Here is an 18,070-nt window from a genome sequence, read left to right on the forward strand (position 1 = left end):
CATCAGCAAATGGAGAGCACACACAAGCCAGGTGCATTGCTTGTCCTGACCAATGGGAGATGGAATGTGGTTGCAGTTCTAGGCAGGAGGAGAGGATCCTAGGAGGAAAGTGACTTGTTCACCACATGTGACACCAATTGAGCCCGCCAGCTCTTTGATTGACAGCTACCTTTCATGCAGCTGGTCTATCTTGGAAGGCACAGCCTACGTCACAACAGTTGCTAGTTAGGAAAAGCTTTTCTCATTAATGAATGCGTGACTCAGCAATACAAGTTCCGGCGCCACGTGTTGTTAGAAAGCTTAAGTGATGAAGTTTGACATAGCTGAAGACATTTCAATGACAAATAAAAAAATGTCATAAGTGATGGAAAATGACATAGACCCTGATCCTAACCTGAGTGGGACTCTGTGGGAAGAGGGATCCTCTGGCATGGTGCTCTTTGCAGGATCAGGGTCTAACCATGGGAAATTTCATCCTCAGAGGAATATTGTCTTGCAGAAAAGCTCCAAAGGAAAGAAGAGGTGGGTTTAGAATGAGATTGTGCTTATTCTCCCCATGATGGGGGTTGTTTGCCATTCATTCTGATGTTTTCCAGCATTGCTGTGCTCATTGCAACAGGCTCATTTTACCAGCTCCCAGACAAGTTTCAAAACAGATAAAGAATTCCGTGAAGTTCACGTTTAGAATCCCGAGATAGTCAGCTAGGAAAGCCCATTGCACCAAGCTCTTTATATGGCGAATGCCTTTAAAAATTGATTATGCACCTGGAGTTACCAGCAATGGCTGCTGGAGATTCACAGCTAGTATCTGTAGTATCCATCTAGCCCTCCTCAGGACAGTATCTGAGTGCCTCATGACATTGCTAGGGGGTAGGGAAATACTGCTTGGGGAACCAAAGCCCAGATCCTCAGAAGTACTTAGGTTTTTAATTTCCATTGATATCAATAGAAGTGAGGCACTTAAATACCATCAAGGGTCTGGGCCAGGACTTGCCTAAGGTCATACAGAAGTCCTGAGCAGGGAATTGAACTCAGGTCTCACAAGCCCTAGACTAACACCCTATCTACTTAGACCATCCTTCCTCTCAAGTGTATACTTTGTAACTGGCTAAATGCTGACTTTTTAATGGCAATCCCAGTTACCTACCCTGTCCACATAGGACAAGCTTGTGCTGACTACCAGCTGTTGCTTGGTAGGGTGCAATTTCCAGGAAGGTCTAATTGCAGGCAGATGGCTGTACTCTGCCCACTAAGGCCTTGATCCTATGAACTATTCTGCTTGGGCATATTCCTGCACCTTTGTGGGGGCCACCGAAGTCAATGGAGCTTGGTGCGGATACAAGGGGCTAGACACATGGAACAATTTGAAGGATTGGGCCCTCTGCTGTCTCCAGTAGGACTACATCTACACTCTGGGTCTCTGAGCAGCTTCAAACAGTTGCATCTTAAAGAAACCTCAGCCTGTCAGAAAAAAATTCTTTTCCCACAAAAGTGACATTCTCTCCTGAGTATCCCACTCATCCTATACAGCAGGGCTTCTAGCTCAGTGGTTTGAGCATTGACCTGCTAAACCCAGGCTTGTGAGTTCAATCCGTGAGGGGGCCATTTGGGGATTGCTCCTGCTTTGAGCAGGGGGTTGGACTTAGATGACCTCCTGAGGTCCCTTCCAGCCCTGAGATTCTATGATTCTAACCAGTGAGTCAGGACCCAAAACTGGGTCACCAGAATGTTTCAAAGGGTGATGTGGTAGTTTCCTGTGGCTCCTGTCCCACAAGGCTGGCTAAGCTGCCTCCCTGCTCTAGGCACTGCAGCCTCTGGGATCCCAGCACCACTCAGGTTAGGCCCAGCTGTCAAGATAACAGGAGTCCAGCTAAGCCCTGGGGGGCAGGATCCAACCAAAACCACCCCAGGACAGAGCCGTAACCAGGGTGGGGCAGCTACCCAGGATGCAAAGCTGCAGGGGTGGCTTGGGCTGGCAATGCCAGGCAGCTACGGCCAGCCATGTGTGACAGGGGTCGACGGGGCTCGGTGGGGCCAGCCCTCTGTATAGGTTACCACCTTTGAAATGCAAAAAACTGACACCACCACCCATAAGGCCCTTCAAGAGCCACGTATAGTATGCAAAGAGACAACACATATAAGATTGATAACACTGCACGTCTTCTCATGACTCAAACCCTCTCTCACACACATGCACGGTGGGCTTGTGTGTTGTTGGGCAGACACCTGCTGTATTATCAACAGTTTTGATCTGCTATTGCCTAAACTGCAGAAGTGGGAACACTGCAGTATCTTTAGCTGGACACAGAAACGTTTAACATTAGAGATCCCAGTGTAGTGGGATAATAATGCAAATCTTAGACCCACATAACCCCCCGACCCCCAGCAGATTAAATTATTTTTCTGGCAACTGGCAAATCAACTAAAAAACTTGGATAGGCCAGTCAAATACCAGCCAGGTTGTAACCCCCATGCATGCAGCGGGCTCAGGGAGGGCACGTCACCTCCACCTCCGACTCACCTCAGCCAGCCACCCAGTCTGTCTAGGTTGGGAGGGCACAAACCAAAAATCGGGGGGGGGGGCACATGAACCTGTGTGCCCCCATGTGCTGCCTCTGGCAGGGGGCACAAATATGCTTGCTCACCCTGGGTGCTAAAATGCCTAGTGATGGCTCTGTCCCAGAGCCTCCATCCCCAGACTATTTACTGGGTCGCGACCAGCCATAAATACCTACAAATGGGTCCTGAGCCCAAAAAGGTTGAGAACCACTGCTATAAACTCTGACACTCACCTAAGGCCTAGGCTAGGCAATAGTCAGGCTTGGACCAATGATAAGTTTTAGGATCAGCACTTTCTGATTTCCCTTCCCCTCTCCTCAGGGTTAAAATGTGTAATTTGCAATAGCACCTTCAACCCCTCCTGGTATATTTAAGTGCACCCCTCCTAGGCCACAAGCTGTCACCTCACTCGGGATGGATCATGTGGCTCTACTCTCAGACTGAGCCTTGGATTGCAGTTCCCAGGTGCTAACTGTGATTACCTTAGCACAGAGGTGCTGGAACTAGGGATGCTGGGAGTGCAGTAGCCCCCCCGGTTTGAAGCGGTTTCTATCATTTACAGGGTTTTCCGTTTTGTTTAACCGCTTTCAGCACCCCTACTATAAAAAATTGTTCCAGTGCCTATGCCTCAGCAGGCCTGACTTGTGTTCAGTACCTGCAGTTCTGTTCCTTTTCATTTTGGGAGCAATGATAGTGGTAAAACAACAACGAAGCAGCCTCCCGAGAGCAAAGTACTATTTGCTTAGAGCAAAAGCTTTCAGAGCAAACAGATCTTAAAAACAATAATACAGACTAGTCTACTTTTTCCATAAGGCCATACCATTTCCTAGATCTGGGAAGGCCCTACTGCTTAGACTTCCTCCCTGTGTCCACCTGTCTCCCTGGAGTCAGATTCTGACAAGTGTCCGCCCCAAGAAAGGATTTAAAAAAAATGGTTTTTTGAATCTCCAGGCTCTAACTTCAGCAAAACAAGGCCTGCAACTTGTGGGAGACAGACCTTTGAATCTAGCAGCTTCCTCCATTGTCTTTCTAGTGTGTGTGTGGGGGGTGGCCTTGTCTACATGTACTGTGTTGCTTTCCTCTTTGCCCCCTGTTAAGTTAGATAGCTACAGTCATATCAGAAATTCCAATAACCCACCATTGTTACACAATAACTTTACCTTACTGACCAGGTCACTTACAATATTCATACCATTATTACATATAGGTATTCATAGAAGCTTCTCCTCCCTCACACTCACACCACAGGAAAGCTGGGAATCTACCCCTGCTAAATGGGACAGTTTTTATTTCCAGCTCTGGAAAGTCCTGAGAGGTTGGATCTTACAATCATGAAGTTAATATGCACAAGAAAGCTAGTCTGGGTAATGTCTTAAAGGTTTTGGGGAAAAAAAGTGTTCTCTTCATCTGAGTACAGTTAATCAGTACAATATCAGCACGACCTTAGAGGCAAGTCAATACCAACAAAATTTAAAACATGTTCTAAGAAAAAACTGGGAAAAGTGGCATTCTACAAGAAGGAGAGGGGAGGAGTGCAAAAGTTTTATTAGCAATCATGAGGAGCAAGCTCCTTAACTCAGCCAGGGCTTTGCTACTTGTAACATTGCCACCCAAAAGCAATTACCATAAACATGTTAGGTGAGCCCTCTGTGTATTTTTAAAATCCATTGGCTCAGTCGAATCCAAGAACTAGAAGAATCATCTTGAATTGCATGAATTAAATGAACAATTGCAACTCAATTGAAGTCTGTATCTCTCTCTTTCTCTCCCAATTGCTCGTCCTTATTCCATTCCTCATTGGTCAAGGCACAGTCTGGTTCATTCCCATTGCTGCCCCAATCTGTCAGTCCCTTGATTCCCCTCCCATGATGACATCACTTGCCCATACATAAAGGCAGAAGATGGTCCAGCTTCTATGATGCTGAATTGGTTGGGTAGAGACAACTTTTAATCTATTAGGTAAGAGGTTTTGTTTTGCTCTTTAAATCTGAGGCAAAGTTGTTTAGAAGTGGTATGGAAGTTAGTTTTTATTCTAAACTGGTTGCTTTACTGTAAGAGGTATGTTCTTATTGCTGCTCAAATAGTTACTTTTAATTATTAAAGTAAATAGTGGCAAAGGCTACTAGTTGAAGGCCTTAAGAAGGGTAGCTTTCACCTCCTTAAATTCTCCTTGTTTGGCTTGTATTTCTCAGATCCCTTGTATTGAGATATGGCACAGTTCAGGAAAACCCTGTCTAATCTCACTTGCATTAGGAGTCCTAATCTAATAAACACTAAATAACCCACTAAAACTTTCAGATAAGAAGGAAACCCTCCTATATCACCTGAGGTGTGAAGGTGGGTTCAGGCAATGATTCATTGCTATAGATTGATGTAGCAAGACAGACTAAAACAACTTCTGCCTCAAATTCTAGAAACTCTAAGTGGTGGTGAGGGAAGAGCTGTTGACCTTTGCACAATGGTTCTTATCAAGCTTGGATTCTAGTGCCCTCATAACTCTTAGTGAGAGTGTCCTGTGAATGTTATTTACTAGCCTAAAGCCTGTAAGTGGCTAGGGCTCTGTCTGAGAGTTTCTTACTCCGAGTGCCATAGATCTGCTCACTAGGGCTACTAATGATCACATGATAAACCAGCTACCTCCTTTTTATATCAGTAGAGATCTTAACCCTGAAACTAGGGAGGGGAAGTCAAACTACTCTCAATCACATAACTGCTAACAGGGGGACACATAACTGAGAGTAGGGTGGGGAAGTCAAGACTGCTGAAGGTTCTATGGCTGATTGGTTCCTCCAGCAGCTGATCTTGAGCACTTCTGGAATATATTGATTGCCTAGTAATGTGACTTGCATTACTGTAAGATAGCCAGACTTTTGGGTAGGTGCACTTGTATTTAATCTAAATGGATGAATTTTACTTGAAAGTCAGGCTTTTGTGCCCTCCACTGAGCCCTGACAAACTGAAGAGGCGAGCAGATTGTCTTCATACTGGGCTCCATTTTCACAGCCATGCACCAATGCTGTCCAGGGAAGGGACAAAGCTCTGACTTTCTCTCTCCTCTTTAGTGGCCTGACTAGAAAATGTCTGAAAACAAAAGCCAAACTCCTGTTGCTGACACCCCAGAGAGCAGGGAACATGGACAGCAGGTTGGTAGCCCATGTTCTATGCCACCCTGCAGCTATCTGGCCACTAACAGACCCCAGACAAATCTGCAGTAGCATCCTTCAGGCTCTATAAGCACAGACTCTCCAAGGCTCTGTAGGGCCTTGTAAAACTTGCCTAGTCATGAATAATGCTGCCAAACCTGGGAGAGGTAACTGGTGATGGAAATCATTACTGTACTTCCATAAAGCACGTGTGGTCTAATTCTAGCTGAATTTCTGAGAAATTCAAATCCCACAGCTGTAGACAAGGACATTCCCTTACTGACTAGTTAAATGCATCAAATACAAAAGCCATAATGGGCTGGAGAGTCACTTAACCTTCCAGTCTATACAGGACTGGGAATTTCTCATTGTTCTCTCCCCCCCGCCTACACACTTAACACATTAGTCAGTCAAACCTCCCTTCATTCCACAGCAGATCTCTTCTTGATGTGACTTCTCTATCTTTGCCAGAATGTGGTGAGCAGGGTGGCCAACATGCCTTTGGTCAGCTCTGCCTGTGATCTGGTTTCCATGGCCTACACCTCCACTAAAGAGCGCCATCCCCACATCAGAGCTTTGTGTGATGTGGCAGCTAAAGGAGTGAAGACTATGACTGAAGCTACAATCAGCTGTGCACAGCCAGTTCTGACTAAACTTAAACCTCAGAGTGAGTAAGCCATGGCATAAAGATGTATTGGGGGGAGGGGGTGTCTCCAAGTGATCACACAGGCTTTGGTTGTGTAAAATCCCACATAAGAACCTCATGCTGGCTCATCTCCTAGGTGGAAGCCACTCCCCTCCATCTAGCTGAGTGACTCCAGGCTGGTCAGAGTTTGAGTCTTTCAGCATCTGAACAATGCCTCTCTAATGGAGACTTACCATTACTGAGCTTCACTGCTGTGTCTGTACCTATACATGCAATTCCTTGAATGTGTGGAGGAACGTGTGCAATACACAATTCTCTTTGAATGTGTGATTGGAAGGGGCCATGTGCACAACTAAACTCTCACTGCCATGGGTGACCTGTCCCCACTATACAAAAGCTTGACCCTTCTTAGCAAGAGCAAGTTTATACTTGCTAAGAGAATCAGCCCCTACCCCATTCAGAGAGTAACTCTGACCTCCAACCCAGATCACTGCCGAAAAGTAACTGCCAAACAGCTGTGCAACAAGTGTCAGTAATAAAGGTAGGTGATGTCTGATCACACAAGTAACCCTTAAGATGTTTGGTGACAAAAGCCTTCACTTTGCAGGGACAATGTCTCATGCACAGCATAAAGTGGGAGGAACATAGCCAAAATGGCTAATGAACATGAATTACAGGCACTGCCAAGATTGGCTTTAGCTGGCGAAAGCTGGCTTCAACCTCATGTGGTGACAGTGTCCCCAAATGTGTGAATCAACCTGGAGTTTTTCTTCTAACTATTCCTTGGTTAATGGGTTACGGGCAAGGGCTACCTTGCCACTCAAACAACGCTTGCCACTGTGACCATAGACTTAAATGCAGTGCAACTTGAAACATGTTTGAGCTTGGTTTTAGTATAAACTGCCCAAGGAAACATCACTGGATGACTTAAACCATTCACAAAGGCTAAGGAATTCTACTATGGGAACTCCTTCAGATAACCCATGGAAGGGGGAAATCAGCAGGGTTTGAACCTTCAGCCCACACTCCTGCCACACATGCTAGAGGAGTAATTGTTCTTCTCTGGGAACTCTATTGGAGGGGGATGTGGCACACTTTACCAGGGAGCTACACGACTATTGTCCAGACAATACTAATGCTGGGATTTGGCCTCCTGGACTCTAGAGGGGAGTGTCCTCTAGTGGTTGGAGGACATAGTGTAACAGATGTGGATGGGAATGGGGTCTGCCATGTTAGACATCTCTTTTCTAGAGATCAAGTATTTGCCTCCCCAGAAAGTTACAATAGACTTGATTTCATCACACCTTGTCTTGATTAAAGTTGTGGTTTTTTTAAGACAAAAAAAGTTCTGTTTTTTAGGGAGGCTGGGTGTTTGTCAAAGGGATCATCTTTATGCAGAATGCACACTCTTCACAATCCCCTGCAATCAATACCCTGATTCCCCTCTCCCCTCCCCATAAACAGTTTGACCCTGTCCTACTACATTCTACTCCCACCACTGGCTTGGTGCAGCCTCTCCATTAATTTCATTGTAAAATGGTAATGGTAACGACTGCCTCCTAAGGCAGCAGTTAGGGCTGCCATCTTTCTGATTACAGAAAACGAAACGGATACCCCTTCCCTGAGGGCCCCCCTTGCTCTCCTTCAACCTAGCTCACTTTCACCAGGCTGGGGCAAGGGGCTGGGGTGTAGAAAGGGGTGATGGCTCCAGCTGGGGGTGTGGGCTCTGGGATGGGGTCTGGGGCGAGGGTTTGGGGTGCAGGAAGGGGCTCAGGGCAGGGGGTTGGGGTGCAGGAAGGGGCATGGGCTCCAGCTGGGGGTATGGGTTCTAGGGTGGGGCCAGGGATGAGGGGTTTGGGGTGCAGGAGGATGCTCCAGGCTAGGGAGTGGGGCTGAGGGGTTTAGAATACAGGAGGGGGTGCAGGTTGCAGGCTCTGGGAGGGAGTAAGGGTACAGGAGGGGGCTCAAGGCTGGGGCAGGGAGTTTGGGGTGCAGGCTCTGGGTGGCATTTAATTCAAGTGGCTAGCACACCCCTCTGCCTAGGGGCCGCAGGAATGGTTAGGCAGCTCCATGTTCTGCCTGCCCCAGCAGCTCCCATTGGCTAGGAACTGCAGCCCATGTCAGCTGCAGAGCTAGTGATAGGGCAGGGGCAGCATGCTGTGCCTAGGGGTCTCAGGGACATGCCAGCCACTACCAAGAGCCATGCAGAGCCAGGGCAGGCAGAGAGCCTGCCTTAGCCCTGCTGTGCTCCCAGCTGGACTCTAACCACCTGTAGGGGCGGCTCTAGTAATTTCGCCGCCCCAAGCAGGGCGGCGCGCCGCGGGGGGCACTCTGCCGGTCCTGCGGCTCCGGTGGACCTCCTGCAGAGGGTCTGCTGGTCCTGCGGCTCGGGTGGACCTCCCGCAGGCACGCCTGCGGATGCTCCACCGAAGCCGCGGGACCAGCGGCCCCTCTGCAGGCATGCCTGTGGGAGGTCCACCGGAGCCGCTTGCCGCCCTCCCTGTGGGATGCTGCCCCAAGCACGCGCTTGGTGCGCTGGGGTCTGGAGCCAGCCCTGACCACCTGGTCAGTGGTGCTGACCAGGGCTGCCAGGATATTTACCCATAATATCCTTGACCATCTGTTACAGGTAGCTCTGTATCCAGTTAGATGTCAGTCAGAAGCTTCCATCATGGAAGGTGGCCACCCTGTATCTTATTCTTGTTAGGAAAGTGAAGTGAGAATCTCTGCTGAGAACCACTGCTTAGCCCCAGAGTCAAATCTAGGGTTATTGGGTGAGACGCTCTGGGCTCCCCAGCACGGCTAGATATCTAGCCTTTGAAAATTGCACATGGACTCTGAGGAGCTGTGGCTGCCCCAACAGACCAGATGCAGCATCTGCAAGGTTTTCCCCCTGCTCTTGGTTTTCAGACACCACTGGTCTTAAAGCCTAAAGATGGAACAGCTGGGTTCCCTGCATATCCCCACATGCCAGAGGAAGGTGGGAGGCATCCATTCCTCTAGAACCCTCCTACACTTTCTATATTAAACCAGAAACTGTGAAAGCAAACTGTCTTAAGGGATTAAGGTTGGGTAAATTCCCTTCTGCTTTTGACAGATAAGGAAATGTACTACACAATAATCTCCCTCATGGTACAATGCAAAACCTCAATTACAACCTCAGTAACACTTGCTAATAGTCAGCATTAACAAGTGCCGTGTCTGGGGAAAGAATGAGGTCACAACAGAGGTCTTGCTTTATGCTCTGAGTCTCTTGTCTGGAGATGTTTCCACTGAGTAATTACATGTGGTATTGGCACTGGGTTATAGTAAAAGGCTCCCATAACATGCAAGGAGATGCCAAGTTAAGGTTTTTTCCATAGGTTAATGACCCTATAAATGAAGCTTGTCCATGATTTCTAATTGAGAAAGGGGAAGTCTTCTTCAGTGAGACACTCTCTACTCAGAAACACTTCCCACATTATGCTATAAGCAAACACTATATATTAACACTTAACCAAGCCTTTGTGCCTTGGCATATGGCAAGGATATTGCAGAACCAAAAAATCAAAGAGCAGAAAGGACCATCAGCTACTAGAGTTCATTTTTGTTTTTGTTTTTTAAACAAAGATTTGGGAAACTTACTACTTAGTGTCAACTCTTACAGTTGCAGCGGCAAACGAATTTGCCTGCAAAGGACTGGATAAGCTGGAGGAGAAAGTGCCAATCCTTCAACAGCCGACTGATAAGGTAACTCCATCTTTGAGGCCCTAGATGGAAGGGAGGGCCATGGTCTGATAAACATTTCTATCTAGCGTCTAGCTAAATGCTGTCAGTCCCTTGAGTTTCCAGGCTGGGCATAGTGGGAATTGACCACTTCCTCACTGCTGTAGCTAGCTAACCTTGTGCCAAAACTTCCAAACTTGGATGCCTAAAGTGAGACCACTAACTAGAATAGACTGACTCTCCAGCGAGGCTGTGCACTTCTGACCTCTGCTGTGGCCTTCTGACCAGTTTAGTGGTGTTGGCACTACTGACATGGTGTCCTCTCTGCAAGCCTCCCTTGAGGGGTCGTGTCTGCTTCTATCCTTGATTCAGTCATGAATGTGAAGTAGCATGAAGTGATGACCTTTGACCTTTTCTAGGTTCTTTTGGATGCCAAAGAGTTGGTGACAGGTACCAGGGATGCCATGAACAGCAGAGTGACTGAGGTGCTGGACAAGACCATGGAGGCAGCAAAATCAGCAGTAACCAGCAGCATGAGCACAGTCATGGGCTCTAGACTGGGGCTTGGGGCTGTGAGCAGAGCAGAAGCTGTGCAGGGGAAATCAGCAGACATGGTGGATCACTCCCTCCCCATCACAGATGATGAACTAGGTTGGGGAAATAACTGGATAACACCTAGTACACCATAGCAGTTGGCCTTCAAGACTTATGCTTTGGTTTGGGCACTCCCCTTGCACAAGTTTTCTCTGATGTGCCAATGATCTAGGTCTCAATCCTATTACTCTGACTAAAGAGCTGTTAAAACATTACTTAGATACATGCACCCAGAGGAATGATTCCCATAGACTCTGCTGTGGAAACAAATGTAGATAATGGTCCTCAGTAATGGTAACTGTAATTCCTTGAATCTCCAGTCTCTCTTCTGGGCAACCTACATGACTCTGGAAATGGAATGTAGTAAGGCAGGGGGAGGCTCCCAAGCAAGTGGCAAATGCCACTTAGATGGGGGACACCTACCTTCCAGGGAGCTGATAGAGAGGAGCATGAAGGTGAAGATACTGGTGATGTATTCCTAAGGGAAAAGGCAGATGTTAATGAGGGCTCTGAAATAGCCATGGTCTTGCTGACTGAAGCCTCTGCACTGGCAGGATGCCTAAATTGTGTATCCTTCTCTTCCTTAGCTAAATTAGCAGCCTCTGTGAAGGGGTTTGAGGTGGCTTCTGTGGAACAGCAGCAGAAGTACTTTGTGCATCTGGGGTCTCTGTCCACTGAACTCCGCCAGTGTGCCTACCTGCAGTCCGTGGGCAAAGTGAGACTGCTTCATCAGAGCATGCAGGAGAACCTCTCTCAGATCCAGCACACCATAGACCTGGTAGGTGGTCCTTAGTCTGTGCTAGTAGCTCTTTGGGACAACCCTTCCACAAAGGGCAAACCACAAAACCTTCCTCTAAAGTATTCTAGCTTAACCTATGTGATTGCAATCATCTCTGAGATCCATGGGAGACTTGTCTGACACTTCTGTCTGGCAGACTGTCTGTACTGATACCCTTTGCTTCATAGGCTGGTCCTCCTACAGTGAAGTTTGAAAACACCTTGTTCTTGTCCCCACTTTAGATTCAGAATGTTAAGCAGAGTGTAGGTAAAAAACTACACCAGGATCAGCAGAAGCTGCATCAGTTGTGGCTGGAGTGGACTAAGAAGGAGCTTGCAGTAACTGACACAGGATCTGCACAGCCAGAGGTACTTGGATACTAACTCATGTTGGCAGTGGTGCCCTATCCTGCCCATTAATATATTTTCAAACACACACTGACTTGCTTTATCCCAGCAGGTGGATGCCCTGGTTCTGGTCATGTCTTGGAGAATCACCCAGCAGCTGCAGACCATGTGCTTGAACCTAGTCATTATCATCCAAGGCCTTCCTACCAGCATTCAGGACAAGATGCAGCAGGCTCATCACAATCTGCACGAGGTCCATGCGGTCTTCTCCAAGGCCAGTTCCTTCCAGGGCCTGTCTACCAGTATCCTGACCTGCAGCAAGCAGAAGCTACTCAAGGCCCAGGAATATGTGGATGGACTGTTTGAATATGCGGTGCATAATGCTCACCTTTCCTGCCTAGTGGGACCCTTTACCTCCTGTGGCAGAACCTCCTGTAGAATTGCAGCACCAGGAAGACTGTAGGATGGAGACAGATTAGAGAATCCTGCTAACATCTTTGCCAAATACAAGCATTACTTTTCTAGACATAAGGCAGCTGATGGGGAGGGGAGAGAGAATAGCCTGGTATCATAGAGAATTGTAGCTCTCCTGCAAGAGGAGGCTGAAAGTCCACATATCCAAGCCTGCTATAGAATCCTAGTGCTAGCGTAATGTTGCAGGAAATAAACTGAAGTAGTATTGATGAGCTGTATAGTTTCTGAACTACATTCCCCACCCATGCATGGGTAACACCATGGGTTAGATAATACCCCTTAAGCTGGAACATCCCTCAGTGTTAGGCTTGAGACCTTAAGGTGGTTCTCCATGCAAATGGTACATATCAAACATGCAGTTCTCATCTATCAGTCATGTATTGTATTGCTATTCACTTAATCAAAGCTGCATGCAAAGGAATAGATTACTAGGAGAGCTAACCTAGTCAGTGGTGCTTAAAGCACTTTCTAGATCATTTCAAAGCCTAGTACAAATTTCCTGGACATGGAGGGTGTAAACCTTGAATTAGTAGGCCATAAATATAGAACTACCAGATACCTGTTGTGCAGCTGTCTAGAGCAAAACTTTCTAGAGGATTTCTTTCCTGTGCAGCAGGTGTTTGGGTAGACCCTGAGCTGCTGATACCCACTCTCCCCTCTACTCTAAGCAATCAACTGCTTGTATTGCAACACTTCTATGCATTTAATTCTAACAAAGAAGCAAAGCTGGTGCTGTGTGGTTGTCCAAAATGTAAAAGCTGCCTGTATGTGAAAAGATGTGACTAAGATCTCTACTGAAAACCCTTTTATTTTTGAGACTAAACGTGCTTTGATATGAGTGGTCTCCATCTCTTACTAAGTGTTCCCCTAACCCGATCTTAAGCTGGGAGCAGGAGCACTGCTCCTTTGTTAAACCTTCCTTGCTTGTTACTCAGGCTGGGTGAACATGGGGAGGAGAGTCTAAAAATGTGAAACAGTGCAGCCTACATCTAACGCTCACCATGCAGCTGGCAGGAGGAGGGGAAAGACTTCTGTCCTTCCTAAATCAGAATTAACTACCTGTGCTTAAGGCTGGGCACTGGCAACTCCTGCCTCCTATTCCTACCTCCTAAAATATGTGCATGTAGCAGCAGAAGTGCAACTTGTATCCTTACATGGCCTTATAAGTGCAGGAAGAAACAACTCTTCAAGCTTTCCTCTCCAGGGAAGTGCTCTGTGGGTCTCTTGAAGACAGGGTGGAGTGTCCTAGTGGGCACTGAATGGTAAGTGTCAACCCTAAGGTTGATAAGCAGAGGTGTTGCTTCTGCACATTGGATAACACAGTACGGCTAGAGCAGTATCTACTAGGGGAGTGACTGAGCTAGACCTTGCTGCTACCATTCCACAGCTGCATTTTCTAGGCTAGGTCCCCCTTTCACCTCTTCAAGTCAACTGCAATAAAAGAAGACAGTTTGCTCTAGCCAAGGTGCACAGCAAGAGCCAACATAGTTCTGACACCACTACCCCATAGAACTCCCTCTTACCCCTAGTTTTACACTCCAGTAAGCTGAGAAATCAGTATCTTTGCAGCGGGAAGTAACATCTTTCCTAGCTGAGGAACATATAAAAGAGTAAGCTTTCTTGTATATGCACAGCTTCTTGCCTGCTACCTAAGCAACGCCAGCTGTTGGAATTCAGGTGTCTTCTTATGGCAAAGAACTAAAGTATCAAGTGGGACTGAACTGGGTGGGGTCATCAATATTGTGGCACATGACTTAAGGTTTAACTAGGTTGGGGCGGGGGGAAGAAGAGAAGCTAGCTCAGTGCAGATTAGAGAAGTAACCTAACCATTAGGAATGTAACAGCATCTCTTTATGAGTGGCTAAGTATCCACTGTAAAAGGAAGAAAATGAAAAAAGCTTAATATGGGGAGGGCCATTGAAAACTCTCACAGGGAAAATAGAGCAACTGGAATGTACCTAGTGGCACCTAGGAGTTTGACAGCAATGGTCCCACTGTACTAGGCATGGACATGGGCCATCCTTGCCCTGAGGAGTTTAGTCTAATCAGAGGGACATATACTTTTAGTTAAGCTCTGAAAAACCAATTGTCTAGCAACTGAATGAAGTTTTCAAACCTGGAGTGACTAAAACCAGAAGCTATATTGTGGAGATGGAGTTTGTGCAGGCTTAGAGAGAGGGACTAAAAGACAGAAAAGGTCTTTTCCATATCAAACTGTACATAGTAAGAGCAAGAGAGAATGAGGGGCAAGGACTAGGTCATCACAGAGAAGGATGATGTGAAAGTCAAACAAAACCTCTAGGAAGTTGATAAGACCTACTCTTCCAGAAGCTTGCTCAGGGAAAATAGTTGCAAGATGGGATGCAGCTATCAATATGAATAATGGCTCAACAAAGAAGCAGCTATATATAATTGGCCTCTTCCCTGAGACAGCTGAGAGAATGGGGATATTTCTGTGAAACAAAACGTATTTAAATACAAAGCAAATGTCCTTGAAGGCACGGTTGATCTTCATAATGAAAATACTACTAGTGTCACCCCTAAAAAGCTGATGGTTATTGAGTTATCACCCTAGAATATGACACATGCTATTTCCCTATCCTTACTGCAGAAAGTAATTCCCTTAGTTTATATGCTATTCTGCATGAAACCTACAGTGAGAGAACAGTGTTACTGTTGAAAAGTCAAGCTCTCAAGTTAGAAAATGCTAGACGAAAGGTGGTTTTGTGCATATTTATCTTGGGCAAAATTTTTCTGGCAAATAGTAAATTCATCAAAAATGTATTTTTCAGGCCACCAAAACTAATCATGAACTTGAATTGAGTTGTGTGAATTGTTTCATCAGGAAAAAAGAACAACCTTGATTTCACCCCCCCTCTCCCCCAAAATGTTGAAACAGTTTGTTTCAAAAAATGTCAAAATGAACCATTTTGGCATTTCATTTTGACCCAAACAAGTTTTTTCTTCTGTTTTTTGTTTTGGTTTGAAACAGTGAATTTTCTTCCAGGTTTTTCGGTTTAGTCACTGAACTGAAAAAAAAATAAATTATTTGCTTAGCCATAATTGTGATATGGTCTCTAGTTATATGGTGACATTGCACTGTTTTCAACAGGACTCCTGCCTCATTTGATGCACAGGAAGGACTGCACTTGGGAAATGAGGCAGCTTTTCCTCATATTTTCTTTGTATCCTCATTCACTTCATGCCCAGATTTTATTGGCTGCACTGGAGGAGAACCAAAAGAGGGTCACTGGAAAATCTCACATGAGTGACTAGAGTTTCTCATTCTCCTCGCTATGTAGTCCAGTCTGCCATGCTAGCTCATAGTCTGCATTATTAAGATCAGGAACCAGTACAGGAAAAAAAAAAGGGAGCAAGTGTAACCAACAGACCCCAGTCGCAGTGCGGGCTGGATGAAATCTGGGACCTCTGGAGCTTACTGCATGAGCTAAAAGCCATATGACTCGTAGCTAAGGCTGTAGAAAACTCTCTCTCTCTCTCTTTCTCTTCACCCCCCCCCCCCATCTTGGTGGAAGACATGGATCAAGTGACTGATGATGTGGTTCTGCCACTGCTCCTTCTTGCAGGACAAATGTGTCTGTGCTGCAGTACATGACCTGCAAGAATCTTGGTTGAATGGCCTCAAACCTTTCTCACAAGCCAAAGGTGAGAGACTGGGACAGTGACTGATCCACTGATGCTATATGACAGAGAAACGCAAGAGGTTGCTGGTGTTGTGACTGTATATCTATGACTGGACTGCTGCTTTTGGGCCAGGAGGATCAGCACAGTGTGGTGGGATCACATTGTCTTGGAAACTTGGGATGACGAGCTGTGGCTGCAGAGCTTCAGAATGAGGAAGCAGATGTTCCTGGAGCTCTGAGAGAAGTTGGCTTCTACCCTACATTGGCAAAACACTTGGTTCTGGAGACCCATACTGGTGTAGAAGTGGATGGCTATTGCCCTCCGGAAGCTGGCAATGCTGGACAGCTATGTTTCGATCACAAACCACGGTTGGTCCCATTGTGGTGCTGGTTTGCAAAACTAACAACAGTCCCATCTACCCATGGGTGGACGCCATCACAAAAGTTCTGGAAATTATTGCTGGGTTCCAGAAAATGGGATTTCCAAATGGTGTGGGGCCATCAGTGGCACCCACATCCCATATTTTGCTCCCTGCAAGTAGCGAGTGAGCACATCAGTCAGAAATGGTATTATTCACTTGTTCTTGAAGGCCTAGTGGATCTCAAAGTCAGGTTCATAATCACTAACATTGGACATGAAGGGAAGGTTCATGACACCAGGGTGCTAAGGACATTGAGACTGTACCCTGGCTAATGAAACCCTACCCTGACATCAACAACCTGGCAGAATGGGAATTCAGCTTCAAACTAAGCAGCTGCAGGATGGTAGTGCAGTGTGCCTTTGGGTGGCTGAAGGCTTGCTGGCAAAACCTATACACCTGGTTGGATGCCATTGTGGCCAAGGCAGTCTGCTTTACTGTGGCACGCGTGCTTCATAACTTTTGTTAGACTAAAGCCAAGTAGTTTAGGACAAAATGGACACTGGAGAGGACTGGCTTCCAAAGCATTTATAGACAGCCAGATCCAGTGAACATTCATACTGGTTGCTGAATCAAAGCGGGCCAGGGAAATCCAGGATGCAATTTGTGCTGACATCTTGGAACAGTGGGTGGGCAGAGGGTGAACTCAGCCTGGTCTGAAACAAAGCGCCACACCCCATGCAGCTGTTGTAAAAACAATCCCAGGAACAACACCTTGCAGGGAGTATTCCCACTCACCCTCCCACTGATGGTCATTAGCCAGTCATTTAGGTAATGGCTCGGTACAGATAATTGTGGCAGTGCACCTCTATGGGTACAACACCTTTTGGCTTATGATTGTTCTGCGGAGGGCATCTGCCAAGTTAAATTGCTCTTTCATTTTGTGTTAATGCTCACAATTGCTCAATGCCTGAGAACCTTGAGAATAGATGGTGAGGGGGTGTGGCTGTTAACTGTGAGTAATCCCAGGTTCAAAGTGGTGCTAATTTTTGAGGGGTGGAGGAAGGTGGCATTTTAGCGCTGTGCAGGGTGTGATAGCAGGTATTTCACTTTGCTTTTCCTGGTCTCTGTTTTGTAAAACCCACGGGGAAGTTCACCCAGCCCATCTTTCTTTCCCCAAGTCATAAAGTTACCAGTTACTTCCATGCACGGTGTACTTGCCTCATCTCTCTAGTTTCCCTGTATTCACATGCACTTGGACTGGGGATTGGGAGGTGGTTCTGGGAAGGACAGAGAGGACTTTACAGGTCTCTGCCCCAGACAGTTACATGACTCAAGGCACCGATTGGAGGGTGCCACAGCCGAAGGGTGGACAAAAATGTAGGTGTTCACCACAGCCCCAATGAAGGGTCCACACATCAATAAAGGAAACAAACATTTATTGAAACTAATACATGTAGCATAACACTTAACACATTTAAAAAAGAACTGAGAATTAAAACAGAACCAATCAGATGCCCTGAAGAACATTACAACATCACTGCCTGTAACCCGTCTCCTTGGCCTTCATCTCCCCTTCCCCCTCAGGAGGGAAGAACCGCTTCCCCAGACAAGGGGGGAATGGCTGTGGAGAACATTCCAGGGGGACAATTGGGGGCGTCTCCTGTATGGAGTTTGGGTGCTGGACACATGCTTACCTTCAGGTCCAGTCTTGGGCTCATCAATCTCCTGCATGGTTACAGGGCTCCCCCCGGGAGGGGTTTTGGGTGCCAGTGCAGCGTGTTGTGTTGTACTATGGCCTCTCCGCATCATGGGGGCTGG

General features: G+C 46.7%; 1 protein-coding gene across 2 annotated transcripts; it reads left to right on the plus strand.

The window, feature by feature from the left end:
- The first annotated feature begins 4,468 nt into the window (after nt 1-4,468).
- LOC120381257 (perilipin-3-like) lies at nt 4,469-13,366 on the plus strand. 2 transcript variants are annotated; one of them, XM_039499432.1, is made up of 8 exons: nt 4,469-4,518; nt 5,622-5,702; nt 6,174-6,369; nt 9,995-10,077; nt 10,473-10,704; nt 11,235-11,425; nt 11,668-11,793; nt 11,882-13,366. In XM_039499432.1, the coding sequence occupies exons 2-8, from the start codon at nt 5,637-5,639 to the stop codon at nt 12,233-12,235; spliced, it is 1,248 nt and encodes a 415-aa protein (XP_039355366.1). In that variant the 5' UTR covers nt 4,469-4,518; nt 5,622-5,636; the 3' UTR covers nt 12,236-13,366. The 2 variants fall into 2 exon arrangements, with proteins under 2 accessions (XP_039355366.1, XP_039355367.1); XM_039499433.1 differs by having other exon boundaries at nt 11,885-13,366.
- Nucleotides 13,367-18,070: the final 4,704 nt, after the last annotated feature.

This window comes from Mauremys reevesii, linkage group 13, assembly GCF_016161935.1.
Source record: "Mauremys reevesii isolate NIE-2019 linkage group 13, ASM1616193v1, whole genome shotgun sequence".
Taxonomy (NCBI): domain Eukaryota; kingdom Metazoa; phylum Chordata; order Testudines; family Geoemydidae; genus Mauremys; species Mauremys reevesii.